Source organism: Phyllosticta capitalensis (genome assembly GCF_038381095.1).
Source record: "Phyllosticta capitalensis strain CBS 128856 chromosome Unknown BKA78scaffold_6, whole genome shotgun sequence".
Classification (NCBI taxonomy): Eukaryota; Fungi; Ascomycota; class Dothideomycetes; order Botryosphaeriales; family Phyllostictaceae; genus Phyllosticta; species Phyllosticta capitalensis.
Window position 1 is genome coordinate 1,369,920 of NW_027117444.1, and position 26,719 is coordinate 1,396,638.

Sequence of the window (26,719 nt, forward strand, 5' to 3'; positions counted from 1 at the left end):
AAGCCAGTTCGACAAAGCCTATCTTTGCCTTTGGCAACTTCTTCCGTTCCCTGGCCCCAATCGCTGCCGTAGCGGCTTGCAAACGGGCCGAGACTGAGAAGGATCAATTGACGCTGAGAGCGCGACAGATGATGCCGTCATGCTTCTCCCCCGCAACAACGCTTGCCCTGCCCGTCCGCTTGCCTGTCTGTCTGCGCTCCTCCACACGCTGCCTGCCAGACGACGACCTGTAATGCAAACGAGTTTCACCATGGGCCCGTGGGCCTAGACCGCTTCATCCCATCATATACGCTGCATGGGTCGGCCAACACACGTCCTCGACCCCGAGCGAGGGCTGTTGCAAATAGACTTCCGCCCTGTGAGTTGTCTCTGGCCCGAGCTGTTCCGCTATCACATCACCACACATGGCACTGACTCGATGCAAACAATCAATACAGAGTAATGTGTTTGGTTTTTTCGCGGCCGGGCCTCAAACTCTCAACATCCGCGGCACAACAACCGCATCCATGGCAGTCAGAAGCGGCTGCTCCCGGCTCGCGATCCGCCATTCGGCTGAACATGATATCTTGACATGGCCAACACCACTCTTGACGGCCGCCTTGAATCTGACTCCATGTGCAGCAGCCTCACACTGCACAACAACCAGCATGCGACTGCCCAAGCCCCTCAACGCTTGACCCAGGCGGGCATCTTGCGAGCCTTGGTATGGCCAGGCTTCTTCCTCTCTACCTGGCGAGGGTCCACCGTGATGCATCCAGCTGTTTGAGAAACCAATAGTTAGCCTTCGACCCTTGTGCAGAATTTCTTGTTTCGAATACGGAGAACGAGGAGTAGGAAATTGCGAAGTGAGGCGAACATAAGGCTGTGCGTGCGCTATGCAATGGGATACGATTGCGAGGCGCGTGCCCTGAGTCCGAACAAAACAAAGGGAAGACAGGTTGCGTTCGGGATTGTAAGGCCTACCTCTTCTCAGAACAGTCTTCAAACCTGGCTCGTGTGCCAGCAATGCTCTCGCTACGGCCACGGTCAATGCCTCGGCCCAGCCTGTTGTACCACCTCCTCGTACAATTGCAAACAAATTGTAGTTGCTCAACCGGTTTGTGGCCTTGAGTGCCCACAGTGCGCTCTCACGGTCGTGAAGCCGGTGGAATGCTTCGTGCAGCGGTTTGCTGTTTACCAAAACCTCGCCATCGCCCTCCACCAGCCATGCGACAGCCGAGCACGTCTTCCTGCGACCAACACCCTTGCCTCTGCCCATCTCGTCCAAGACCTTGGGAGCCGGCTCGCGAGAGTAGGGATTGATTGGCCGCTTGTACCGTTCCAGCACCTGGGTGACTTCCTCTGGCATGACTGTTGGGTGGATGTAGTTGAGCCTTTGCAAAAGCTGCTGGAGTCTGCGCCATCTCGAAATCCTGATGCTCTCGGGTGTTCCCATCGACTGGTACTCGTCCAAGCTCTTCCAAGCTACTCTGGGTGCCAAAAGCGGGTCAATCTGGGGATATGTTTCGTATCTGCGGACAAGTGCTTGCAGCTCGAGGAAGTCGTCTGTGAATCGCGGCCTTCCGGTGAAGTAGGACGGTGAAGCCGGGACGACGCGCACCCTCTTCATCAATGCCTTGTGGTAGTCATCCTGGCCGTCAAAGTCGATCTCAGGGGCGGCATTGACTTTTTGTTCATCCTCGAGGAACTCGGCTCGGCGAGAGATCGATGTCGAAAAGGATGCAGTAGAGTGTCTTGCGGTAGGTATCCTCAGCGCTGAGGGGCTGATGCGCGGTGCGGTAGATTGAATGAAAGAGCCCGCAGCCCTTCGAAGACCGGTGATGAGCGTAGAGCCCTTCATCGGTGGAGTTTTGCGGTTGGGCGAGGGAAGCGATTGGTCTAGTCGTCGACATTTCTTGCGCTGCGCGCTGCTTGAGGCTCGGGCGCTCGGACCACCAGATTCGCGCTAGCCCCTCTGTCTCGCAAGCAAATTTCTGTGCCTTCCACACCACCTTGAGCTAACAACTCACACACACACCTCGTCCTCCCTGTCCAGATCAACGGCAGCGGCTCTTGAAAACTTCCTTCTTTCTTGAATCCAGTCGCTTCATAAAACAGCAGCCATGTCTTTCGGCAAGCTTTACGGCTACAAGGTCAGTGGCGAGGAGCTCTGTTGCTGGCCCGACACCAACCCCGCGATGACTCTACTCGACCAGTTTGCTAACACCTTCACAGGGCCAGCCGCGCACCCAGCCCATCATCGCTGTCGCCAAGGAGAATGGCCTCGACATTGAGATTGTCGAGACCAACCCCGCCACTGGCATCTCTGCCGACTACCTGAAGGTCAACAAGCTGGGCAAGATCCCCACCTTTGTCGGTGCTGATGGCTACAACCTCTCCGAGTGCATTGCCATTGCCGTCTACGGTACGTAAAATGTCATTAGCTGATGGCACGCTGGACCCTTTTCCAAAGATGAGAAACCCTATCAAAACAGTTATCCCTGTCTGAAAATCACTGTTGAGAATATTTACTCTGATGTCCTTTGTCACAAATTGTTTTGACAAAAAGCCTTCACACATGCCAGCCATATCTGAGCATCTGCTGACCCGCACACAGTCACCTCCCAGAACGAGAAGACCACCCTCCTCGGCAAGACCAAGCAGGACTACGCCTCCATCCTCCGCTGGATGTCCTTTGCCAACTCCGAGGTCCTCCCCAAGCTTGCTGGCTGGTTCCTCCCCCTCGTCGGCCGTTCCCCTTACAACAAGAAGGCTGTTGAGGAGAGCCAGGCTGCTGCCCTCAAGACCGTCAAGGTCCTCGAGGAGCACCTGACCGTCAACACCTACCTCGTCAGCGAGAGGCTCACTCTTGCCGACGTCTTCGCCGCCAGCATGATCAGCCGCGGCTTCCAGTACTTCTTCGACAAGAAGTGGAGGTCCGAGAACCCCGCCACCACCCGCTGGTTCGAGACTGTTGTCAACCAGCCCATCTGGACCGCTGTCTCTGACAAGCAGGAGTTCATTGACGAGGCCATCAAGAACGTTGCCCCCAAGAAGGAGGCTGCGCCCAAGAAGGAGGCCGCCCCCAAGAAGGAGGCTCCCAAGCCCGCTGCTGAGGAGGCTGAGGCCCCCGCTGCCCCCAAGGCCAAGCATCCTCTTGAGGCTCTTGGTCGCCCTGCCCTCGCCATTGACGACTGGAAGCGCAAGTACTCCAACGAGGACACCAAGGCTGCCATGCCCTGGTTCTGGGAGAACGTCGACTTCAACGAGTGGTCCATCTGGGCCGTTGACTACAAGTACAACGACGAGCTGACCATGACCTTCATGAGCTCCAACCTGATTGGTAAGGAATTTTGACAATTGGAAAGTAATCAAGACTGACAACGTTGATAGGTGGTCTCTTCGCTCGCCTCGAGGCCAGCCGCAAGTACCTCTTTGGTGTCATTTCCGTCTACGGTGTCACCAACGACTCCATCATCAAGGGTGCCTTCCTTGTCCGCGGCCAGGAGGCTCTTCCCGCCTTCGACGTCGCTCCCGACCACGAGAGCTACAACTTCACCAAGCTCGACCCCAAGAGCGAGGCTGACCGCAAGTTCGTCGAGGACCAGTGGGCCTGCGAGAGCGGCATCGAGGTCAACGGCAAGACCTACCAGTGGGCCGACGGCAAGGTCTTCAAGTAAACGGATTGAAGACGGATCGAGTCGCGACGGCTGTTGGAATTGTGCATTGCTGCGGGTATAGATGGAAATCTCCAGCATTGCTTGTTTTACGGCGGGATGGGTTTACGAGCGCTGTTTTTCAGCAAAAGGTTTACGACATGACGTGCGGTAGCTCTCTATGATAGGCAGCGAATGGGCACAAAAAAATGATTCCCCCCCAAACTTGACAAGCACACAATGACGGGGTTAGTCCTGGTACGGCAGTGGTAGTGTTCCTGGGTAATGGGGCTGGCAGTGGGTTCGGCAGTCGGGGTTAGTGCATGACGCACAGGAGATCTGACTGCTGGGGTTGTGGTGATCGTGGGATGGAAGAATCACATGACGGGAACCGGACCAGGGGTGCGCCTGGCCCTGGACTCTGGGGATTGGTTGACTGGAGAGGTGGAGGGACTGCACTGTGGACAGAGGCACCAGAGGGCCACCTATGACGCGAGTCACGCAAAACTGCAAGTCACCTACTTCTGCTGCCCTGCGCTCCGTCCACTCTGTGAGCGCGACACACGCGCGCTACCACCTACCACTACACATCTTGCGTTGCACCACCCGCCGACGACTCCTCTCTTACTTCTTCCTTCTACGTTGTACTTTTTGTGACCAACTCTTCTGACCAGGCGATTCCCTCCCTCCAGCTTGGGCGCCTGCCATCATCCGCTTGCTTATCCATTGGTCCCGGCACGAACCGCTTGGCTTCTCGCAGGGCGCCTGCGCGCCGCCGTCGAGCCTGTCAGGTCTACTCCACGCCTTGCCTTACCGCACCACAACGGTCGGCCCTCCTCCCAATTTCCCTTTGCCATCCTCCTCGTCTTCGGGTCTGAGAAAGCCATGCCCGGCACTCTTTGACGCACCCCCACACGATCCAGGTCGACCGGCCCGCACCCCGTCGTCCGCCTCGACGCATTCCACGACACAATCCCCGCGATTCCAAAACCAGCGCGGCCACAAGAGAAGCGCCTTCTGTCGTCAGTTCGCTGGTGCCTACTGGAGAGATTATAGGCGCAAAGATATATCGTTTGAGACACCTGCTGCCCGCCCACATCTTTTGGCGCATCGGACACCTACCTCGAACCAAGACCATTCCGCCAGCCGCACACCGCGCACCACAGCCTCTCCTCGACCTGCCTCGACTTGTCACCTCTAGTCGCCCAGTCAGCCGAAGACTCGATTGAGCACTACCCGCAGCTTCAAGACTGCCCGAGAGTCATATGCTGCCCGTCTTTGTCCGCAGCCTTTTCCAAAAGCCTCAGCGCTTCAAAGTCCGGCACCACAACCCCGTCCTCTAAGACTTTGAGCTTGCGGCAAGGCAAAGCCGCCCACATCCCAAGCTCGCGGACGGACGGACCATCCCGCTTCCATCACCAGCCAAGCTGTGGACTGGCCATAGCAGCGGGCACCGCGCGAGACAAGGGTTCCAGACTAGCACCAACAGGACTTGCACTTCGTACAATCCACGGCCCCTCGCCGGCTTCATGAAGAAAACCGATGGAGATGCGGAACAGCCCTCCAAGGACGCAGCCATCCAGGTGATTTGTTTGGTAAGTGCCGGTAGCGCACCAAGCTTTGCCGCACTGCGGTTCAGTGGTTGTCGAGTTCGTCACAAGAAGCGCCTGGATTGGCACTTTGGCCAATCTTTCCACCCGCATAATGAATGACAGAAGAAACTGGTGGCTCTGCTGACGGCTACATGTAGGGAGCCGGTGGCGGTCCGAGCGAAGACAGTGTGACGGGGTTTCTGGTACGGGCTACGGCATCGAAATGGTCGAAGAACTCCATATTAGCCGTCGACGCAGGGACCCATTTGTCGGCCATTACCCGAATACTGGAGCATGACTTTCCCACCGTCGATCAAACCAGCCCCGTCACGGCAAGGGTCCATTTCGATGAAACAGACGAGTCCCCCAGCCCTACCCACACGAACTCCTCACAGCAAGATATTTCCACAGACAGCAGTTCAGATGGAGCTTCATGGCGTTCCGCAACACCTCCGCCTCCCATCACGACGCTGGAAACCGGACCGTTTGCTGGTATGCCGTTTCCAAATGCTTCTGCGCGCGCAAACGCGGTGCACGTCGTTCGAGAACATGTGGCTACGTATCTCATAACGCACCCCCATTTGGACCACCTGTCTGGCTTCGTCATCAACACTGCCGCATTTCACAATACCTCCAAACCCAAGCGTCTCGCTGCGTTGCCTTTTACTGTGAATTCGATCAAGACTCATATCTTCAATGACGTCATATGGCCCAACCTTACAGATGAGGACGGAGGTGTTGGCTTCGTTACCTTCCAAAGACTCGCTGAGGGCGGTAACATCGCACTAGGAGACGGCCACAGTAGAGGCTACATTGAGGTGTGCGATGGCTTGGGTGTGAAGGGCTTCAAGGTGAGCCACGGAAATTGTATGCGCGGACCTGGCCATATCCACAGAGCAAGTAGCGCCCAGATGTCAGAAACCGGACTAAATACGCTTGCGCATGGACATCCTACAGCCGCGGCAGATGGCAGATCGCTTTCTATTTCGCAACCGTCGCAGCCTGGAACTCCTTTGTTTTCAGCACAACAGCCTACATCTGTGCCGCAGATGGACGGCGTGCAGCAGTGCGTCATTGACAGCTCTGCATATTTTATTCGCACGGAGTTGGGTCCATCCTATGGCTCCAGCTCGTCCCGTCCAACCCCTGCGCGCGAAATCCTCATCTTTGGAGATGTCGAGCCTGATACACTGTCGTTGTCTCCGCGCACGGCGCATGTCTGGCAAGAGGCAGCGCCAAAAATTGCAGCTGGGATCCTCACTGGCGTCTTTATCGAATGTAGCTACACAGACGCGCAAGGAGATGCTGTGCTCTTTGGCCATCTTGCCCCCCGACATTTGATTGCGGAGCTGCAATATCTGGCAGACATGGTCAGGGAGGCGCGCAAAGAGCTCGACCGCGAGCGCGAGGAGCTTCGTCAAAGTCGGAAACGGAAACGCAGCGGACCAAACGGCTTCCTCTCGGGCAATGAGGATGAGCACAGTAGGCGCCGCAGCCGCTCACGTCAAAAGTCAGTGGCAGCCTCCCAACTGACTGCAGCCCTGTCTGCGCGCGCCTCCACAACGACAACTACAGTTGAAACTACGACCAACAACGTCTCCGCCGCCTATGGCTCGTCTACAACGCCGCAACTCCTCTCTCCTGGTGAGCGCGTCTACATGCGCGATTACCTCGACACTCCTATCGCATCTGCAACAAGTACCCCTGGCCCAGATACGCCGCGTTTGCACCCGCAACAGCAAACGGCGACCCACCAGCAACAACCGCCAACTCCATCTCTCTCCATTTCCGTTGCCGGTGGCACCTCTGGAGGATCTCCCACCACGGGCGCTACAAGTGTAGATGGGACAGGGGTAGCAACAGCAGCAACCGCGCCGCAAACTCTGCTCAACCACCACCCTCTCCCTCCGCCTCATCCCCTCAGTCGCCGCACATCATTCCTCCTAGGCCCATCCGACCACGGCCCAGCGCCAAACGCCACCCTCACCGCCGCAGCCGCCGCCGCCTCGGCCGCCTCGGCCGCCACAACCTCATCCATCGCCGCAGCAGGCGCATCGTCGTCGTCGCTGGCGCCCGTACAACCCCCGCCGCTCAAGGGCCTCCGCGTCGTCGTCATCCATGTCAAAGACACGCACACGGACGGCCCGCTGGTCGGCGAGCGCATCCTCGAGGAGCTCGTCGAGCACGAGCGCGTTTGCGCCGAGCAGCTCGGCAGGCCGCTTGGCTGCGAGTTTGTCGTTAGCAGGCATGGTGGGAGTTATTGGTTTTGATTGTACGTCGTCGTGGTGTCTCGTTTGTTTTCACACGGACTCGGGCTGGGGGCTCTGGCGTGGGCCATGTATGTATGGTAAGGGCCATGGATCGGGTTGGTTGGGTTTGGTTGGACAGAGGCTGGTTACAGGTGGTCAGGTGGCTGGTTGGTTGGATTGGGGGCTCGTAACTCGAACTTTCCACCGCGCGCGCGCGCTTTCTTCTTGAACTTCATGTTGGGTTCTTTTGGGGGGGATTTTCTACGTAGGTACGATGATGAATGATATGGCACGACGAACTGGGAATGAACGACAGGCAGCTTTGGGGGCTCATCTCGCCATCGTGGTAGCTAGCTACATGTACTTTGCAAATATCCAAGTGTTTTTTGTGCACGTACAGGGAGTCATCGTGGTGCTTGGCTCGTAGGTGTAGGGTGGGATTGGAGTGCTCAGCTCATGGGCATAGGGGGAGTCTTCAATAACAAAACGCGTGGGACGTGGGTATCATTCTAAGACATAATGCAGACGTACAGGGAGTCTTCAGTTGCGAGGCGCGCTGGGCTTGGTCATTTTGCTGAGTAGTGATGTAGACATATAGGGAGTGATCATCTGTGAAGCGTGCTGGACATGGTCGAAATCCTAAGTGGTAATGCAGACATACAGGGAGTGATCAGCTGCAAAGCGTGCTGGACATAGCCAAAATCTTGAGCAGTGATGTAGGCACACAGGGAGTGATCAGCTGCAAGATGCGTGGGACATAGTCAAAATTCGGAGCTGTGATGCAGATGCTTAGGGAGTGATCGTAGGGCTCAACACCGGGGTATAGGGAGTATTCGTGGTGCTCAGCATACAGCAGAGTAGAGACTTTGGCATACTTCAAGCCCGAGGGTCGTCCATATCTATCACATTAGCAGCCTCGATCCACCATCGTAGGTAGGTTGACGTAGTGGTGTAGCGCACGTTTCTGAATTGAATTCTATACACTGTCCCAAAGTAGTAATAGGCTCTGCTGTGATGGCGCATGAAGTGAAAAGCCCGCCGTTCGAATCCGGGTGACCGCCCTCCTATTCCTCCATATCCTCTTTGTTGCCCTCCTCCGTCTCCTCCTCCTGCTCCTCGGGAGTTTCCACAAGCTGCTGCAGCTGTCTTTGCAGCGCCGCACCGTCAGTATACGCACGTCCGTCGATCTCACGGATCCTGTAACCTCGGTCGAGGTTGAAGCCGTTGGGGTGAATTCGCACAGCTACAAAGCGTGTATTTCTATCCACCTCGCAAGTACGATTGCTGCAGCGGGGGCATGGCCAGACGAAGTGCGCGTTGCAAGTCTTGCCATTCTTCCTACAGCCTTTGCAGCGGGCAATGACGATGGAGCCGTTGCTCGTACCAGGGGCCAAAACGGCGCGGATAAAGCGGCCTTCTGGTGGAGGTGGAGGTGGATCGGCAGCGCCCGGCCCAGGGGGAGCGTTGGACGGGGAATTACTCCTGTAGTGGTTCTTGTCCCAGAGCTCTTGGGCGGCGGCAGCGGTCACGGGGGCCAACCGGGCAGAAGACAAATAGCGAGGGCCGCGGCCAACGGGAAGGGGAGCAGCGTTTACCTGGGTTTGAGGGGGCTGGGTTGGGCCGTTGTAGTGTCCGAGGCTATGGGAGTGTTGGTGCTGGTGCTGGTGCTGGTCGCCGGATTGTAGGCCAGGGCTCAAGGGCGGGGCCTGCTCGTCCGTGAAGGCCGCACGATTATCGGCGCCACGCAAAAACTCGGAATCAAAGGTGGACGAGGGCTGCTGATGGTTGTCGGCGGGGGGCTGAGTGAAATAGGGAGGATCGGCGTTGTCGAGAGAGTTGCGGTACGGCTGTTGCCCAACTTGCTGTGGAGCTTGCTGCGGTCGCGGGTTGACGAGCTGGAATGGCTCTGGCGACGGATACATGTATCTTGGACCCGGCTGCCACTGTTCCTGTTCACCGTGGGTGACTGGTACATCTTGGCCTGCTGTCAACATGAGAACGGGAATGTGACTATTTAGTGACCTGCAGTCGACTTACCGTACTCCTGCGACAAGTTTGTGGGCATCTGATTGTCCAGTTGGGTTCCGTGGATGTACAGGGCCCTGTACGAGGCCTGTACTTGCTGGCGCACTGGCTCAGGGAGACTCAAGTATAACTCCGGGGTGATCGCTTGGAAGAGCCCGCTCAGCTCTGCATCGTTCTCGGCTGGCATGTTGCGGCGCTCCTGCTCCTGCTCCTCCTCATCCATCTCCCAAGATCTGTTACCCATAGAAACGCAAGCCGAGAACGTCCGAAGGGTTGGCAAGAAGGTGGTGAGGTAGACAGGCGTTGTGCTGTGTGGGCAATGGGGGGAAGTAGTAGTGTCTCCCAGGGAGGGATTGCCTGCGCACTTCAAGAACGGGATCGAGATGGATTCAAGAACGCTAGCCGAGAGAGTGCGCAGTGTTGGCAAGGTCTTCAGATAAACAGGCGCTGCGCTCTGTGGGCGATGAGGGGAGTAGTGCCGCCTGAGGGAGCATTACCTGTGCGCTTCAGGAGCGGCATCCGACCACCTCTGGAGCCGAACAAAGTCCAGGACCGCCGTCCCCTCTCATCTGACCCCCAACGACTTTTCCGCCATGGCCGAATTCTGAGCTTGAGCGCATGTGAGCCTTACTTGAAGACACAATGACCTCCAATTGAGCAAGCATCGAAGAAAGAATTCAGAATTGAATGTAGGGACAGGGAATCTTCCACCGCTTCCGGGGCTGTTCCACCAACAACGTCGCAACCTTCCAATGGAATTCCGCAGCTCTTTCAAACGCAGCTCTTTCAAAGCAGTAGGCCGTTGAATCTCGCCAATCCGCTGACATTGGGAAGTCAAATAAACGCATCTCAGGCTTTGAAAACTTGTCGTAAGGTCATAAAAGTCGTCCTCATATGGGTATCGCATTACTGACGGCGCCGCTTGTATCAGCAGGCGCAGCAAGCATCCTGTTCCGCATCAGTCGCCATCATTCGGCGTTCGAGCGCAAGCCTTACTTCTTCCCCGCGTCCGTTGCGCAGCATCCGCAGAGTAGCGCCGCAGGCCAACACACGACAGCCAGAACCACTGCGACGCCGAAGCCGATCGTCGGGCCCACGACCTTGCAATGGCATGGGTTCTGATTGCTAGAGGAAGGATAGGTCAGAGCTACATCCATTTGGAGGATTTCAAGAGGCTACGTACGTCCCACACTGAAAGCAGACAATCTGAAGAATTTGTTAGGCCTTGACGTTTCGAAACACCCGACGGAGCAAACAACTCACAGGAAGCGGGATACAATCCATTATTGCAAGAGGAACGCTGAATCTGAGGAAGAGGGATACTCTAAGGACAATTCCTGGACCAATTGGACCAGTAGAAAACGTATCGCCAGTGGAAACAATGAAACAAGAGGTTGATGGTATGGAATTACTGCTCAAGGCACCATGAGGTGACGTTGGAATTGAAACACTTACTGACGTCATACCGGCGATTAGCCGTTCAGGTAGTAATGCCGAATATCAACCAGTTGGAGCTATACGGGCAGCGAGGAGCATTCCATCAGACTACAACATCATTCAATCCTGCTCGATGCCATGGTTATCAGATTAGCTTTCGCTTCTGATTCTGGATGAGCATGACAGCTTGGTTCTATCCGCCGGCTGAGTTCTGGAGTCTCCAGGCCTCATCAAGACCATTCCGAAAGCCGCTCAACCTATGTCACGAATGTCCGCAAATGAGGACTCGAAGGCCCGTCAGAAAGCTCGATTGAGCCTCGAAAATCTTCACACAATAAGACTCAGATGGTTTTTGGTTGGGGGGAGGAAGACCGGTCTTAAGAAACCCTTGGGCGTCAACGACGGTGGATCCAGAGAACGCAAGAGAGGCTGGCAAAGAGACGGCTTTGACTTGAGTCGCGCCGCTGGCGATGTAATCCATTGAAAGAGTCAGTAGCCATATGAGGAGCGCTATAACCTCAACGAAGGTTCCCTATTTCCTGTTCAAGGCATACGTCCTTCGTTGTCGAAGCTTGATTGAGACCGGTCGACGACAAACTAATCACCGACGACGCTAAGGCCTCTTACGGGCGAAAACGAGACCAGAGCCGCACTCTGACGGGCGTTGTTGGACTCAACAACAGAAAACGTGGCCGCGACATGATTACTGATATCCGCACCTGCGCCCATCGGCGCCCGCAGCATCCTAGCTGCAGCCTTGACTCTGGTCTCGGCAGTTGTTGTTTTCAACGTTTTCAGTCTCCTGATTTCTCAACATCCTCGGCCGGAGGCTGTTGCGGTGGCAGGGAGTCGTGCGCAAAGAAGAAGGAAATGTTTGCATGCCAGCGGTGACAGCGTGGCGTGTCATGTAGGCGCTGTGAGATGAGAAAACAAAGATCTTATCGTGTCGCGCTATAAAGCATGAGGCACCTTAGCGGCTTCGCCATTTTTCTTCGGTCGAGCATCCGGTAAGATCGTTTTTTGCCTGTCGATTGAGCAGTCGGTTTCAACTACCTGTTTGCGACATTTCGAATCATGGCCCAGCCGGCAGCCAACAGTGATGGCAACACGGCACCAGAGGCTCCCTCTCCCCACAAAGATGGCGACGGAGGTTTTGCCTCCAAGTCTCTGGACATAGAGAAGGGCAGCTTGCCCCCAAGTGACGACAAAAGCAACACACAGCAAGTGTCTTGGGATGGACCCGATGACCCTGAGAATCCCCAAAACTGGAGTCACTTGAAGCGTGCGACCATCACGGGCGTCATAGGCCTAGTCGCATTCATGGTGTACAGTCTCTCCGCTCCTACTGACAGTCAAGTACTGAGCAATTCCAGATCACTAGGGTCATCCATCTACACACCGGCAGTCTTCGAGATTGAAGCGCACTTTGGCGTCTCCACTACGGCAGCCATTCTCGGCCTTTCGCTCTATGTCATTGGGCTTGCCTTTGGGCCCATCATGGCTGCCCCGATCAGCGAGACGGCTGGTCGCAATATCGTCTATCTGACAACGCTCCCGGTGTTCATGCTCTTCACAATGGGCGCGGGATTTTCCAAATCATTTGGATCTTTCCTGGTCTGTCGCTTCTTTGCCGGCTTCTTTGGCGGACCGGTCATGGCTGTAGGGGCTGGGACTGCCGCCGACATGTACACGGAGAGGTGGCAATTGATCGGTTCGGTGTCGTACATCACCTGGCCCTTCTTTGGTCCATCAATAGGGTGAGCAATCAAGCAGCCTCAACCCTCCACAAATTCAGTGCTGACGCATTATCAAGCCCCATCGTCGGCGGTTTCGTCGTCGAGCACAAAGGCTGGCGATGGACGCAATGGACGATCATTTTCGGGTCCATTGCCGTTCTCTTGATGACCATATGCCTGCCTGAGACGTACGAAAAGACGATCTTGAAGCGCCGCGCCAAAAAGCGTGGTCTCCCGGAACCACCGAAAGAGTTGGAGGGCGCCGCCGCCATCAAGTTCCTGTTTACCGTCACGCTGATCAGGCCGCTTCACATGCTCATCTTCGAACCCATTGTTACCTTCATCAGTATCTACGTTGCATTCTGTTTTGCTGTGCTCTTTGCGTTCTTCGAGGCATATCCGATTGTCTTTGGTCGCATTTACAAGTAAGTACTCTTTACTGCTCCGCAGAGATTACCCACAACTGACACTTCCCCCTTTTACAGCATGTCACTGTCATCCACCGGCCTCACGTTCCTCGGCATCTCCCTCGGTGTCCTCCTCGCAACCTTCGCCGCCATATGGGTCGATGAAAAGTGGTACCAACCACAGCGGCAGTTGGCCCTTGCCGCGGGGAAGAGACAGGCGGCTCCTGAACACCGGCTATACATTGCCATGATAGGCAGCTTGGGCATGCCAATCGCGCTCTTTTGGTTTGGATGGACGGCGCGTACCGATATTTCGTACTGGGCACCGCTGGCCGCCGGCGTCCCCTTTGCCTTTGGCACACTGGCCATCTTTGTTGGCACGGCGAACTACATGCTCAACACCTACGGGCCCCTGACTGCGGCGAGCGCCATTGCGGCGAACGGGATTGCGCGATATGTCCTTGCAGCCGTGTTTCCGCTATTCACTGTTCAGAGTACGTCGTGTCGCCCCCTTCTTCCCTTCTCAGTCCCTCCTTCCATCTCTCGATTTTTGGCCATTCGTCCATGCTTGGCCTGGAACCACGGCTGACGTCTCTCCTCTCAGTGTACACAAACCTCCACGTCGACTGGGCGAGCAGCCTCTTGGGCTTCATCTCGCTCGCTCTGCTGCCGATCCCTTGGGTTTTGTTCAAGTGGGGCCCCAAGATCAGGTCCATGAGCCGCTACGACACGGTTGCCGAGTAGACCAAGACCATTGTTCCGTCCGATGGGACTGCTTTATTTTTTTCTGCTTAGATATCGCAAAATACTTGTCACGTTTCACAAGACTGGAGATGTCGCAAGGGATCAAGAGGACGAAATTAATGGCGGCTGTGTGCTAGGAGGAGGTTGGATATTTTCAGTCCTTTTTATGACTAGTGTAATAGCAGGAGAGACTTCTTCAGTCTTCATGTATTATTCCCAGTGGCGCAGTAAGACTTAATGGTGATGGGATATCAAAGGTTTCTAGACAACTTGTCCTTTCTATGGATTCGCCTTGAGTGCCTTGCAACGACATAGACCATACTTGAGTCTATTCAATTCTTCACTTTCTCATCTCCTTAGCCTGTGTCTCTGCTTCATCCATCGCACCATGTCTACGAAGCAAGCAGGCACTAGGCGCGCAAGATCATGTACAGCCCCACCTTTATCAAGACATACGGATTTCTAGAAATGAAAGCAGACCATAGAGAAGACGTCCGGAGACTTTTAAACGGCTGATCCAAGTCTTATGAACGAAACTGTATCATCCATCCGTAAAAGTCGTTTGTGACGCCCAATCGTGAGACAGAATGCTTTGCCCCGCCTTAACTCCCAAAACAACACATAATCAAGGAGACTCTCATGCTCTCGTCAACATCAACGGCGTCCATACACCGCATGCTCCTGGCGCGACGACTCGACCCTCTCCTTCTGGCCCCGTCCCTTCTTAAAGAACTGGTTCATACTGCTGTTATCAGTAAAGTCTCCAGCAGTGGCACCGAGCATGCCCTTGAAGCCACTGGCAAAGTTGTTTTGGTCGACGTCGACGGGATGGTCGTGTTCAGCGTCGCGGCGGAACAGGTTCATGATGTCCTTCATGCTGAGCTTGTTGATGGCCTTGCCGCCCTCGATGGCAGCGGTGGCGAGCTTGCGCTTGGCTTCTTGCAGGTCTAGGATTCGCTCTTCGACACTGCGCGAGATGGTGAGCTTGTAGACGACGACGTCGACCTTTTGGTTGATGCGGTGGACACGGTCGATGGCTTGCTCTTCGACGAACTGGATTCTTGTATTAGCGGATGCTCCTCAAACGTCCGACAACTAGACTTACGGGATTCCAGAAAGGCTCAAGGATGACCACACGGGAGGCTGCTGTAAGGTTGAGACCCAGACTTCCGCACTTGAGACTGCAAAGAAGGATGCGGCAGCTGGGGTCGTTTCGCAACTTCTCAAGGCTGGCCTCTCGGTAGTCATTGCGCATGCTGCCGTCGTAACGAGTGAAATCGAATCCAGCGTTACGCAGGAACGGTTCCAGTAAGTCGAGCATAGAAGTAAACTGGCTGAAGACAATGACCTTGTGGTCAGGTGTCTCCTTGTCGAGAATGTCGAGCAGACGGGAGATCTTGGTCGAAGGCACCATTCTGAAGTCCTCGGACCTATCGCTGTCGTAATCTGATTCCTCTTCCTCTTCCGACTCCGAATCCTGTTCAGCCTCGGAAGAGACGAGGTTGATGACCTTCTTTGGTGTAGGGGTGCCAGGCTCGTCGCCAGACTCGGACTCATCAGAGTCCAACCACTCACCAGGACCATCTGCATTCTCATCGTCAGTACCACCCGCCCGTCCAAGGTCAGCCGCACTACGCTCGTTCTCGGGAACCACCCAGTCACCCTCTTCCTCGTCCTCGCTGTCAAGGACGACGGGCTTCTTGCGCATCATCCTTGCAGGCTTCCTTGGAGACTCGTCTTCCTCATCCTCGTCGAGCTCCTGAACCTTTGACTTCTCTTCCTTGCCCTTCGACTTGCGCTTCTTCTTGTGCTTTTGCTTTTGGGCAGCAAGGTCAGCCTCGCAATCGGCACATCTGGCAGCTCCAGCTGATGCCTCAGCCTTGGAAAGTTGAATCTGGCAGACGTCACACTGCTTGGTGCCAACCGTCACGTTGCCAAACAGGTCGGCGAGATCGTCAAGCTCCTTGTTTTCTTCCGACTTTGACTTTCTCGGAGTTTGCGACCCAGCTGGCGCGCCTCCAGAGCCAGCTCCTGCAATTGCATCTTTGTCCTGTCCAACTTGGCCACCGACAAGTTGAGGGTGGTTGCAAGCCTGTCGGAGACGCAAAAGCAAGACCAAGGCACCAATGTAGTCGGCTTTTTCGCCTCCCATCATTTCCTTCAACCGGCTCTGCGCCCTGTCTGCCAGACGGTCATAGAAGCGCCGCTCCTCAGGGGAAAAGTCCGCGACGATGGTCTCAATCTTTCGGCCAACGATCTTGAAGCCCTCTGTTCCCTTGCCATCCTTTGAGGCCTTGCCACCAGGGTTGAGAGCGCCCTCCTTCTTGAGCACGTCTTTTGTCCTTCGCTTCATGAAAGCTTTGAGGAACACCTGTAATCTTCGCATTGCCAGATTTCCGCGACCATTCTTCATGGGACCAGCAATGTCGTTCTTCCACTTGCTCAACTCGTCGTATGGCTTGATTCTGAGGAATTTGATCAAGCTCTGCAGCTCATCGAGATTATTCTGCATCGGCGTACCGGTCAAGCACCAGCGGTAGTGCGAGCGGAGCGCATAAGCAGCCTTTGTCATCTTGGCATTGCGGTTCTTGATCGTGTGGGCTTCATCGAGCATAATGCGGTACCAATGAACACCGAAGCAGCCAACCTTGGGCCCATCCTCAGAGCTGGAGGCATGCTCGGAAGCGACGACTTGGTAGGTAGTGATGACGACATCATACTTCTTGAGCTCTTCTGCGGACTTGGTGCGCGATTGGCCGTGATGAACCTTGACTCTGAGAGCGTGAGAAGGCAGCACCTTGCTCTTGATTTCGGCTTCCCATTGCTTGATAAGGGCCAAGGGTGCTACAACCAGGGTGGACTTGCCAACGGTGGAAGGTATCTTGTTAGGATCCTTCTTGGCCTTGGAATCTGCGGCGATCTCTTCTGGGTCTGGACGCGGGTTGCTGAGAATGAGTGCAATTGACTGAACGGTTTTGCCCAACCCCATCTAGAGCAGACATTAGTCTCAATATTTCCCACAGGCAGTCTTCAGACTTACGTCATCAGCGAGAATGCCGCCCTTTGGGAGGACACCATTCTTCTTGCGCTGCCCGCTCTCCTTGTCGGTCATCCATGCGACACCGTCAACCTGGTGAGGAAGAAGCTTCACATCCAGACCGTCGACTGTGCCATCATCTTCCTCTTCCTCTTCTTCCTCGGGTTCCGGCTCTGGCGACTTCTTTGCTTCCAGCTTCATGTCGAGCGCCTTGAGCTTGTCGGCAAGGCTCATAACCTTGTTATCCTCTGCTTTCTTTTGCTCCTTCTTCTTTCTCCGCCGCAATCGCGTCTTGGGCTTGTCGTCATCATCCTCCTCGAAAGCACCCTCAAGCAATGCCTTGATGTTGTCATTTGCCTGGTTGGATTCAACGTAGGCAAAGGGGTCCACGGCACCGAAGCCTCGATCATTTCTAATGGCGGCATCGGCGTCAAACTCGTCATCGCTTCCGGTCAAGTCGATGGTGGGCTTTTTGCCACCCGACAAGTCGAGGGGCTTGGGCTTGTCGTATGTGTTGATAGGAACGAATCCTTGCACTGGGCGAACAGAAGAAAACACCTGTCGAGGTGTCGGGGGGATGGTGTGCATCTTGGGGCCGGAGGGCTTCGAGATTCCAACGGGACCAGCTTGGAAGCCTTGGGAGTTTGACTTGTGGAACTCCGGTCGGTGACCGGGTTTCCTGTTGATGAAGACATTTGACTGTTGGTCGCGCATGAGAGGGTTCCTGAGCGGGCTTGCTTCGCCGAACTTGGGCGCATTTGGCGTGTTGGTCAGGTCATGCACCTGCCTTGGAGCAGGCGGACGCTGGTGGTGGTCCAATGGCCTCGGGGGCTCCCGCTCGTTGACCATGATTTCTTCCGTCCCTCCCTTATTTCCTAGCTGAAAAGCCGCAGCCTTGGGAATCTTTCCACCCCAGTATAAGTTGTCGAGGTCCAGCGATGTGGTCGGTCTCTTCAAGGCCTCGCGGAGCCGTGCTTTGCGTTGCGACGGTGGTGTTGCAGGACTCAGTCTGGGATTGTATTCACTTTCTTCGAACAGGGAGCTGGAAAGCCAAGCTTCAGACTGCTGCCTGGACTTCCGTATGAATATCGCACCGGTCGTTCCTTTGGAAGGTTCGTGTTCAACGCGTCAAAAACCTCGAGGTCTTGGTACACTGGAAGGCCAGATGAATCGACGGGTCCGTTTTGCGACGAATGTCCTCGGTAGACTGGGACTGTATCGCTATTCTGGCTTGAAGACGAGGAGCTCTGCTGAGACGAGAGTGTATTGATAGGTCGAAAGGGCCCTTGACGTGAGTCTTTTCTGGATTTGTACATTCAGGTCAATGATTTTGCGTGGAAGGATTGGTGGGCCAGGATCTTCGAATACCTGACCCGCTTGCTTGGCGCTGCAATATGCTGGGGAACGGTTGGCAGCCGAAGACGAAGGAACTCGTTGCAGTGACTGGTTTTGGCAGTCCAAGTGGGCGTTGACGCGCTGGCCGGGGTCCGAGTTGCAAGATCTAATCGATGGGGATCTTCTCGGCCCGGTTGCAACAGCAACCGGCGCTTTGGTGGGGCACATCCGACTGACCTGACTCGCGATGTTGACGTCGACGCCCGACAACTTCGAACACGGCCCGCACGCAACACTCGATGAAAGCAATTCGACGCACTACATTCTATTTGCTCGAAGACCCGATCGAAGAGGTTCTTATCCTCCATAATTTTGGCCAAAAAGATTCAATTCTTTCCACTATTCCCCCAAAGTGCCATGCAGGCCCTTACATGACCGCCTCAGCATTTTTCTTGACCGACTCTTCGAGGGGAGTCCAGCCCGGCCGTCCCAGTCTCTTCAAGACCTCCTCCCCTCTGTTGTAATCAGCGGGTGCAATCTTGGTCCTATCGATCTTCGGCATGAAGTTTTCGGGAAACTGGCGATCTGGATAGTTCTTGCGCAGCATGTCGAGAATCTGATCAAAGGTGTACCGTTCGGCAAATCCAAAGATGCGCTCATCCTTGACCTCGGGATCGATGAGTCCGGCGACGTGTTGAAGAGCTGTGTCTTGGGTGTCGACGAACCATTCTGATTATTGTGTTGTTAGTCGGACAGTGTTCATAAAGAGCCAAAGATCACAACGTACGCGGCGGAGTTTGGAAGACCATGCCGCTCATGTCTCCTTTGACCAACGAAGGAATCCACGCGGCAGTCGAAGGCGTTCCCTGATTCTTAGGATCCAAGCAAAGGCCGAAGTTGGCATACGGCAGGACCGTGTTGAGCACAAAGTTCGGCTTGGTCTCCCGGTACCACTTCCACATTTCCTGCTCTCCCACCGTCTTGCTGGCTGCATACACGGTGTAGCGGAAGGCCGGGGTGTCTTCATGATTTTCGATCCACGCCTCTTTAACGGCTGCCTCATTCCAACTGTTGGAGTCAACGACAACTTCTTGCTCGGTGTTTGGCAGACAAGCCGCCGTGGCAGAAGATGTCAATACGAATCGCTTGACGGTGGGCTCTTTGGCGGCGGCCTTTGCAGCATTCAGAGTACCAGCAACGACGGGGGGAATGACAGTGTTGGGGTCCTTGTCAAACGTCAGGACCGATGCGACGTGCGCGACACCAGAGACGCCTAAGCAAAGTCAGTATATACGAAAAAGCAGTTCACGGCACTTAAATTACCTTTGACAGCTTCATCGAAAGCCCCTTCAGCAGCCATGTCCTTTACAGAAACGAGTTCCAAATTTCCTGGTCCATAGCTCTTCTCAAAAAGCTCCTGAAGCCACTTGTGCTTGCTCGGCTCGCGAACCGTCCCGCGGACCTTGTAGCCATACTTGATAAGCTGGTCAGCCACATGGGAGCCAATGAGTCCATTGACGCCCGTGACCAGGATGGTCGAGCCCTTGGGGATAGCGGGGGTTTGAAATGCGGTAGACATGGTGTATCAGTCGAAGTCTTTCTAAACAACCAGGCAGAAAGTTTGCCAAAATCACGCAGCATCATCAGCAGCTCCGCACTTCTTTATAGCTCAAGTAGCTTAGAAATTGTAGCTAGCTAGGGATCCATAGCATATCCACCATGCCGGTCATTTTTGCCGCCTTAGCGCGCACACGGCATGCTCGGCATCAGCTTTCAGGGATGACGACAGCATCCAACTGATGAAGCTATACAGAACAGCTCGGGTCCGACAAAACAACAACGCCTATAGATGCGTAATCAAAAAGGTCGCGAGGAAACTTGACAAATGGTACTGCCCGCCATTACCAAGAGTCTTAACACTTTCCGACTCCATTTGGGGTAGCTCTTCCGCTTTCCATGAATTTTCCGGCCGTTAGGCACGGGCCAATGGTGTCAGCTATGGGCCGGTCCATATTTCTTTAGGACAATGCTCTGGGATTTTAGAGTCATCGAGAGGGTTCGTTGGCTTAACGATCAAGCTTCTTGGATGCTTATCTTTCAGCTGTCAATTGTCATATGGACCTGCCTGCTTGAACCTAGCAGTGGTGGACTTGGCTCTGTTCGGAGCGGAGAAGGTCTTGGTTGCTTGACTAGAGTACGCGCTAGATCGAGCGGCGCTTGGCGGCTCCAACACTTGAACTTTCCCGCTCCGCAACATAATGCCTTGGACGGAGATGTGCTGACCTACAACGAGCAAGCGCCCGGTCGAGTGATTTTGAAACTACACTTGGCGTCTTAGACGTTTCGTCAGATGTGTTCAACTATAATTCAATTTGAGTAAGCTGACAAGGCGTAATCCGTCAATGACAATGTCTCCATCTGATATCGATCTGATGGATAGGCACAATTAAGCTTCGACGATCCGCGGGGTCAGCTCAATGCTGCGCTGGCTAACTATCAAATGGCGTGAGCACATGGACTGGCGAGGATGCCGGTTGAAGACCTCCTTTCTATATACCGTCAGATGCCTTAGTGTGAAAGGAGGAATTAAAGACCATTATGCAGTCCTGTCTGGTGACGAGGAGCTTGCCAACCTCGAATTGCAAAACGTGGCAGGCGTCGTGAAAAAGGGTACGCAACTGGTGGAGCTCCGTCGAAACTCAGTGTCTTTCATTTGGCTCGCAACTTAATCCCGCATCTGGCGTACGTTGATGTTGATGCGCTTCGTTTGCATCCAGCCTTTCCATTGCTCGTAGCATTCGCTTGGCTCTCCCTGGGCGTCTACCGCGGAAGATGCTGGCCAATCCCGAAGCCACTCAGGGCACGTCTTCGGAATCACCTGTGGCACGCCATGCCAGGCGAAGCGAGATTCTCCAGTCATGTACACAGCATCGCCAGACCTTAAGCGAAGTGTGAGCACCTGGGAAGGATCTGTTTCGTCGTCGCTATTACGACCAATTACGAAGATGCCATCGCATCCTATACTGACGCTTACCAGGCCACGCTCGCATTCTTCGCTGACATCGCGGTGCATGCTCAACGTGTCCCCCGGCGTATAGAAATTGACGATTGCGGCCTCTGCCTTCATGTCCGGAAACAGGCCGTGGAGAAGCTCGCCCACGTCGGGTGGAAAAAGTGGAGGGAGTGTTGATGGGTAGACCTTCTCGGTCCAGTCGTACTGTCCACCAAGCGTGACCCAACGTAGCTTGCGGTTGAGAAACTGATTGATAGAGAGCGGCTTGTGAACGGTGGGATCTTTTGGGAGGAACAGTGGCTCAGACGATGGAGCCATGGAGAAGAAAGATTGACCTGGCGGATACGGGACTTCATAATGCATGTGTACGTTGGTTTTGTGTGTCTGGTCCGAAAGATCTCGGTGGATCAGACGGGAGAGTAGGAGTCTTTGAATTTCGGGAGGGAAAAGGGACGGGATCACATGGAGACCTACCGTTCCAACATCAGGGAGATGACGTAGCCACGACAGAAGCGACTCGGGGCGTACCTGGCATGTGCGGGTGTTCGTATACAGGTACCGGTGCGGATGCGATTGGCGCAGCCAGTGGCTCTGTGGCTGACGACTCTGCGCGTGCAAATTCTTGGAACAGTATATGGGTATTTGCGGGGTCAATGGTACGGATGACGCGCAGCTGGTCTCTTGTAGTCGGTCGCGTGAGATCTAGTAGGTCGGGATCGGATTCCAGGGCAGAGCCGCGCAGCTTCTGGAACTTTTTGTAGACATTTCGGAGGTGAGTGGGCGGCCGTTGGTGGGCATCCAGGGATTGTGACATAGTGTGGCTTGCAACGGCGATAGTGGCTGCGGACCGTTGGTTTGACGTGATGTTTTTGGAGCCGGAAAAGCGCCCTGGCGCGAGATGGTGTTGTGGTGTTGAGTCGAGTGACAGATGCCAAAGCAAGAGGCGGCTGTCAAGTCGCGGGCGGTCAGGGGCACGGACCTCGACACGCCAAGGGCTTTGATTGGTTTCGGCGCGGGCGCTGCCCTTGGACGTAAACACACGAGCTGCGGCAACAAGACTCTTAAGCCCGTCCGCTGGCCAACACGACTGCTTCACCACCTTTCGTTCCCACGACTCTACTAACCCTCCAGCACTGTCGACAGACCGTCACCGACGCCCTCTTTCCGTCCTCAAATCCCCTCGGGAGCTGATTGATACGTCGCCGCCCTACGAGCCCCTCCGCAGACCACCGCACCGACAACATTTGATTGAGTCTGTCCCGCAGTGACTTCTCAGAGGCACGCCAAGATGGAGAACTACCAGAAGATTGAAAAGATTGGAGAGGGTATATCTGCCCTGTCCTCCCTTTGAGCACTCTACATGGCCCAATTCAGCTTGACCCTGGCTAACCGCAATCTTTGACTAGGAACCTACGGAGTTGTTTACAAAGCGCGCGATCTGACAACCAAGGACCAGCGCATTGTTGCCCTCAAGAAGATTCGTCTCGAGGCCGAGGATGAGGGTGTTCCAAGCACGGCCATTCGCGAAATCTCCTTGCTCAAGGAGATGAACAACGCCAACATTGTTCGCCTGCTCAACATCGTCCATGCCGACGGACACAAGCTTTACCTCGTCTTCGAGTATTTGGACTTGGACCTGAAGAAGTACATGGAGGCGCTGCCGGTGAGCCAGGGCGGTCGTGGCAAGGCGCTCCCGGATGCCAATATGCAGCACTTGGGTCTCGGGCCGGACATTGTCAAGAAGTTCATGAGCCAGCTGATTGAGGGCATCCGGTACTGCCACGCCCACCGCGTCCTCCACCGCGACCTCAAGCCGCAGAATCTTCTCATCAATCAGGACGGCAACCTGAAACTGGCGGATTTCGGTCTTGCTAGGGCCTTTGGTGTGCCCTTGCGGACGTACACTCACGAGGTAGGTGCACCCCTGGTCTGGGCCAATGCACAGACGACTATGCAAGCATATTTACCTAACGGTCATGGATAGGTCGTTACTCTCTGGTACCGCGCTCCGGAGATTCTCCTTGGTGGTCGCCAGTACTCGACCGGTGTTGACATGTGGTCTGCTGGCTGCATCTTTGCCGAGATGTGCACTCGCAAGCCGCTGTTCCCTGGCGACTCTGAGATTGACGAAATTTTCAAAATTTTCCGGTATGCATTCAGAGACCTTTACCCCTGCCCCTGATTGCCTAACATGATGCCACATCGACCCCCTTGCCCACCCCCTTTTTCTGAATCTCAACTAACCTTGCAACCACAGCATCTTGGGTACCCCCTCGGAGAGCGAGTGGCCCGGCGTGACTTCCTTCCCCGACTTCAAGCCGTCGTTCCCCAAGTGGCATAGGACCGACATTGCAGCCATCGTGCCCACTCTCGACGATAATGGACTGGACCTCCTGGACGCGCTGCTCGTGTACGACCCCGCTGGTCGGATTTCGGCCAAGCAGGCTTGCATCCACCCATACTTCACCGAAGGCACCAACATGTCGGGCCCACCCAAGATCAACGGATTCCATTAGGACGCCAATGGAACCCGGCTGTCCGTCGCGATCTTCACCCATCTGTCGCCGTTGTGCGCACACCCTGGTCGCAGACTTGACGCCCGTGTGCCGCTCTTCCTTTCCGCCCGAGTCAGAAGGCGTTGAGTTGCGCTTTGAGTGATTTTCTCTGTCACCCAAGTCTGCCCCTCCCCAATCGCGCTCGCTCATCAAAAACGAAGTGTACAGCAAAAAATCGCAAGCAAAAGCGCACAACGGGCATCCGAGCACGGCACCAGCAAAACAGGGTGGATATCAGCGCACAGGACAGCTGGAGGGACACGATGGAAAATAGGTGCGCGGTGGCGGTCGGGAGCAACTCTGCTCCCCATAGGCTAGGTACTTTTTCTCCATCGCTTTCCCCCCCTTTTCCTTTTCTCTCTTTTCTCTAGTCTTCTCTTTATGTGCTAGGCAGACACCAAAAGGCGTTAAACGGTATGGCGAGCCGAGAGTGGATGGATGGTTGGTTGGTTGCACATGCTCAGGCAAGGCCGGTTGGCGGGAGGGCTCATATTCTCCTCTTTCCTTGTCACAACCTTTTCTTTTTCTCTCTGTTTTTCCCCCAATCGCTTGTATGATGATGACAATGCCCCTTTGCGCACATTCGGATGTTGGGTTAGGACCGAGTGCGTAGCGGTTCTTTTTTTCCTCTTGTGATGAACGCGTCTGGAGACAGTGGAAGACTCCTGGATAGAACTGAACATGGACATAAATGACGCTGTTTGATGAGATTTTTACTGTCCTGGTGAGCGCAATGCATGAATACCTATGAACAATCCTCGTCCTCGCCTCGATCGTCGATAACGACGTCACCATCGTCGATTCACCGACCCTGGAATGCGAGAGGCGAAAGGCGAAAGGCACGTGTGCGCATGGGGGAAACGGAATGGGGAGAGCAATTCTTGCGGGGACGTGGAATGAGGCCCATGACACCCATTTCATTTCTCAATTCGACTACCAAAGTCTGAACACCATGCACACTGGGCAAGTGTTCGCTTCAAACAGTTGATTCACCTTTCTGAAAACATTGGATTTGAACTGATGGACAAGTGGCACGAAAAAATTATATTGAAGGGCTTGTCGAATGGTATAATGACTATGGCTCCTATAACACCGTTTGTTGCGCGGTTTGGCGCATGGAGGATGATGGAGTGGCGTATGTGCTTTTTGCTTTGGTGCTCTGTGGCTTTTTTCCTTTTTATTTCTTCTCCATGCAGATGAGAGGCATGCACGACAGCAGCTGGCTGCCTTTGCTCTTTACATGATGACTTCGTTGGCGACGTCCTAACGTCCGGATTAGTGGCATGAAAGGTGCGCGTAGGCAGGGCGCAATGTTTACCTTCTTCAGCTCCTTGTTCGGCAGGCACACGCAGTTTTGCACGCGCACCTCGTCGCCCACTGCGCATTCCTTGCTAAGAATCGTGATGCTCTGCACCTTGACGCCATTCTTGACGATGCTGGTGTTGTGCGTCGTGTGCGGCAGCGGCGTGCCCTCGACACGCGCCCATGCGCCAACCTTGCTGCTCCATCCAACAATGGTGTACAGCACGCACGCGTCGTGCTTGATAGACGCGTCTTCGAGTACGATGGACTCCTTGATACGCACACCGGCTCCGACGTTTGCTCTCGGCCCAATTGATACGTTGGGGCCCAGTTTGGCTGTGGGGTCGACGTGCGCCGACGGGTGGATGAAGACAGGTGGGATGATGTTGGCTGAGGGCTGCGCCAGCTCTTCCGAACCCGACTGCCACGCCTTTTGCAGATACAGGGCGTTCGCCGGCACGGCGGAGCCAGCAGTTTTGATCTGTCGCCAGAAATCCTTAGTTTCGAGGACGAAGAATTGACGGCTGTCAGCCAGGTCGGACAGAATATCTTGTTCCAGCCTGATGACCTGAGTCTCGCCTTCGTCCTCGTCATCTGCCTGCATGAAGGACGAGTCGAGGTTCTCGGACGAGGGGTAGGAGAGCAGGCGGGGTCGCTCGGTGCGGCGCTTGATCGCGGAGCGAATCGAGGGAAAGATGGCCTCGGTGGAGAAGAGGTAGACACCACAGTTGATGAGATTGGAAATGTGAGACTCGGGCTTCTCCACGTAGTGCAGAACCCGCTTGGTGTGCGTGTCCGAAACTATGCAACCAAAGTTTGTGGCGGCCTCGTTGCTCACGCGGGTGCCCAGAATGACGGCCTCCGCGTCCTTTTCCTCAAACAGCTTCAGCATTTCGTTCAGCGGGAAGGAGCAGCACACGTCGGCGTTGATGACGAAGAAGCGCTCAGGGTGCCCCTTGAGGATCGCATCGCGGAAGTGGTACAGGCCGCCTGCGGTGCCCAAAGCCTGGTATTCGCGGAGGTACTGAAGCTTGATGTTGGGGAACTTGTTGGCAGACTCCTTGATGAAGTCGCGGAAGACCGACTCGTCGTAGTATCCAACTATGAAGACCTCCTTAATATCGGGGACTTTTGTAATTGCGCGGAAGCAGTGTTCGATGATGGGGTGACCGGCGACGTCGAACAGCGGCTGCAATGATTAGCATTGGCAGCGCAGATTCAGAGCATAGGCAAGAATACCTTGGGGACGTCGAGGGACAGTGGCCTGAAGCGTGTTCCTCTCGAGGGGCCGCCGACCTGGGGTGGTGGTTAGCAAGGTGTTCGCGGCAAGAAAATAGTGGAGCTCCTCGCACCAGAATGACAGCCTTGGTGGAGGGGGCGTGGCCGGGCATCTTTGATCTGAGGGGAACTTGAAGGCTCATGGTAAAGATTCGAGAAGGGGCTTTTGCATTTGAGGGATTGAGGACAGCTTTCCCGAGTGACGGCGGGCTGGGCAGCGGCGCAAGGAGTCCTGGTAGTACGCGACGCGGGCCCTTGGAAGGCGGTCAGTCCCCGACTGCCCTGACGTCGCGACTGTTTGTCCAACAACTTCTCTCGTCGCCGGTCCATCCATCACGCATCAGCTGCATGTCCAATCTCGACGGAACTGTCAA

At 55.1% G+C, this 26,719-nt stretch overlaps 9 protein-coding genes across 9 annotated transcripts; 3 read left to right on the forward strand and 6 right to left on the reverse strand.

The window, feature by feature from the left end:
• Positions 1 to 666: 666 nt before the first annotated feature.
• Positions 667 to 1,840, reverse strand: BKA78DRAFT_251897 (mitochondrial 37S ribosomal protein uS9m; the record flags this gene model as incomplete). The annotated part of the gene is made up of 2 exons (XM_066884688.1): positions 667 to 758; positions 964 to 1,840. 2 exons carry the CDS (start codon positions 1,838 to 1,840, stop codon positions 667 to 669), a joined length of 969 nt encoding a protein of 322 aa, XP_066743462.1.
• A 145-nt stretch (positions 1,841 to 1,985) lies between these two features.
• On the forward strand, positions 1,986 to 7,497 carry BKA78DRAFT_283887 (uncharacterized protein; the record flags this gene model as incomplete). The annotated part of the gene is made up of 6 exons (XM_066885680.1): positions 1,986 to 2,132; positions 2,215 to 2,404; positions 2,597 to 3,322; positions 3,373 to 3,647; positions 5,386 to 6,730; positions 7,070 to 7,497. Exons 1-6 carry the CDS (start codon positions 2,103 to 2,105, stop codon positions 7,495 to 7,497), a joined length of 2,994 nt encoding a protein of 997 aa, XP_066743463.1. The 5' UTR covers positions 1,986 to 2,102.
• A 932-nt stretch (positions 7,498 to 8,429) lies between these two features.
• BKA78DRAFT_316871 (uncharacterized protein) lies at positions 8,430 to 9,458 on the reverse strand. The gene has a single exon (XM_066888665.1). The coding sequence runs from the start codon at positions 9,396 to 9,398 to the stop codon at positions 8,541 to 8,543; it is 858 nt and encodes a 285-aa protein (XP_066743464.1). The 5' UTR covers positions 9,399 to 9,458; the 3' UTR covers positions 8,430 to 8,540.
• Positions 9,459 to 11,635: 2,177 nt separating this feature from the next.
• BKA78DRAFT_316875 (major facilitator superfamily domain-containing protein) lies at positions 11,636 to 14,054 on the forward strand. The gene is made up of 5 exons (XM_066888666.1): positions 11,636 to 12,263; positions 12,312 to 12,695; positions 12,752 to 13,099; positions 13,160 to 13,575; positions 13,686 to 14,054. Exons 1-5 carry the CDS (start codon positions 12,013 to 12,015, stop codon positions 13,823 to 13,825), a joined length of 1,539 nt encoding a protein of 512 aa, XP_066743465.1. The 5' UTR covers positions 11,636 to 12,012; the 3' UTR covers positions 13,826 to 14,054.
• Positions 14,055 to 17,585, reverse strand: BKA78DRAFT_283894 (SNF2 family N-terminal domain-containing protein). The gene is made up of 3 exons (XM_066885681.1): positions 16,866 to 17,585; positions 14,931 to 16,814; positions 14,055 to 14,878 (listed from the first exon to the last, which is right to left on the reverse strand). The coding sequence occupies exons 1-3, from the start codon at positions 17,574 to 17,576 to the stop codon at positions 14,480 to 14,482; spliced, it is 2,994 nt and encodes a 997-aa protein (XP_066743466.1). The 5' UTR covers positions 17,577 to 17,585; the 3' UTR covers positions 14,055 to 14,479.
• Positions 17,586 to 18,467: 882 nt separating this feature from the next.
• Positions 18,468 to 20,254, reverse strand: BKA78DRAFT_371579 (uncharacterized protein). The gene is made up of 3 exons (XM_066892710.1): positions 19,521 to 20,254; positions 18,985 to 19,470; positions 18,468 to 18,926 (listed from the first exon to the last, which is right to left on the reverse strand). Exons 1-3 carry the CDS (start codon positions 19,774 to 19,776, stop codon positions 18,625 to 18,627), a joined length of 1,044 nt encoding a protein of 347 aa, XP_066743467.1. The 5' UTR covers positions 19,777 to 20,254; the 3' UTR covers positions 18,468 to 18,624.
• Positions 20,255 to 20,728: 474 nt separating this feature from the next.
• On the reverse strand, positions 20,729 to 22,117 carry BKA78DRAFT_151722 (uncharacterized protein). The gene is made up of 2 exons (XM_066882949.1): positions 21,739 to 22,117; positions 20,729 to 21,680 (listed from the first exon to the last, which is right to left on the reverse strand). The coding sequence occupies exons 1-2, from the start codon at positions 22,022 to 22,024 to the stop codon at positions 20,923 to 20,925; spliced, it is 1,044 nt and encodes a 347-aa protein (XP_066743468.1). The 5' UTR covers positions 22,025 to 22,117; the 3' UTR covers positions 20,729 to 20,922.
• A 139-nt stretch (positions 22,118 to 22,256) lies between these two features.
• On the forward strand, positions 22,257 to 24,044 carry BKA78DRAFT_151744 (cell division control protein 2-like protein). Its single transcript, XM_066882952.1, has 4 exons — positions 22,257 to 22,535; positions 22,617 to 23,122; positions 23,195 to 23,358; positions 23,468 to 24,044. Exons 1-4 carry the CDS (start codon positions 22,499 to 22,501, stop codon positions 23,724 to 23,726), a joined length of 966 nt encoding a protein of 321 aa, XP_066743469.1. The 5' UTR covers positions 22,257 to 22,498; the 3' UTR covers positions 23,727 to 24,044.
• A 612-nt stretch (positions 24,045 to 24,656) lies between these two features.
• On the reverse strand, positions 24,657 to 26,598 carry BKA78DRAFT_316887 (nucleotide-diphospho-sugar transferase). The gene is made up of 4 exons (XM_066888667.1): positions 26,420 to 26,598; positions 26,307 to 26,363; positions 25,084 to 26,256; positions 24,657 to 25,028 (listed from the first exon to the last, which is right to left on the reverse strand). Exons 1-4 carry the CDS (start codon positions 26,486 to 26,488, stop codon positions 25,002 to 25,004), a joined length of 1,326 nt encoding a protein of 441 aa, XP_066743470.1. The 5' UTR covers positions 26,489 to 26,598; the 3' UTR covers positions 24,657 to 25,001.
• Positions 26,599 to 26,719: the final 121 nt, after the last annotated feature.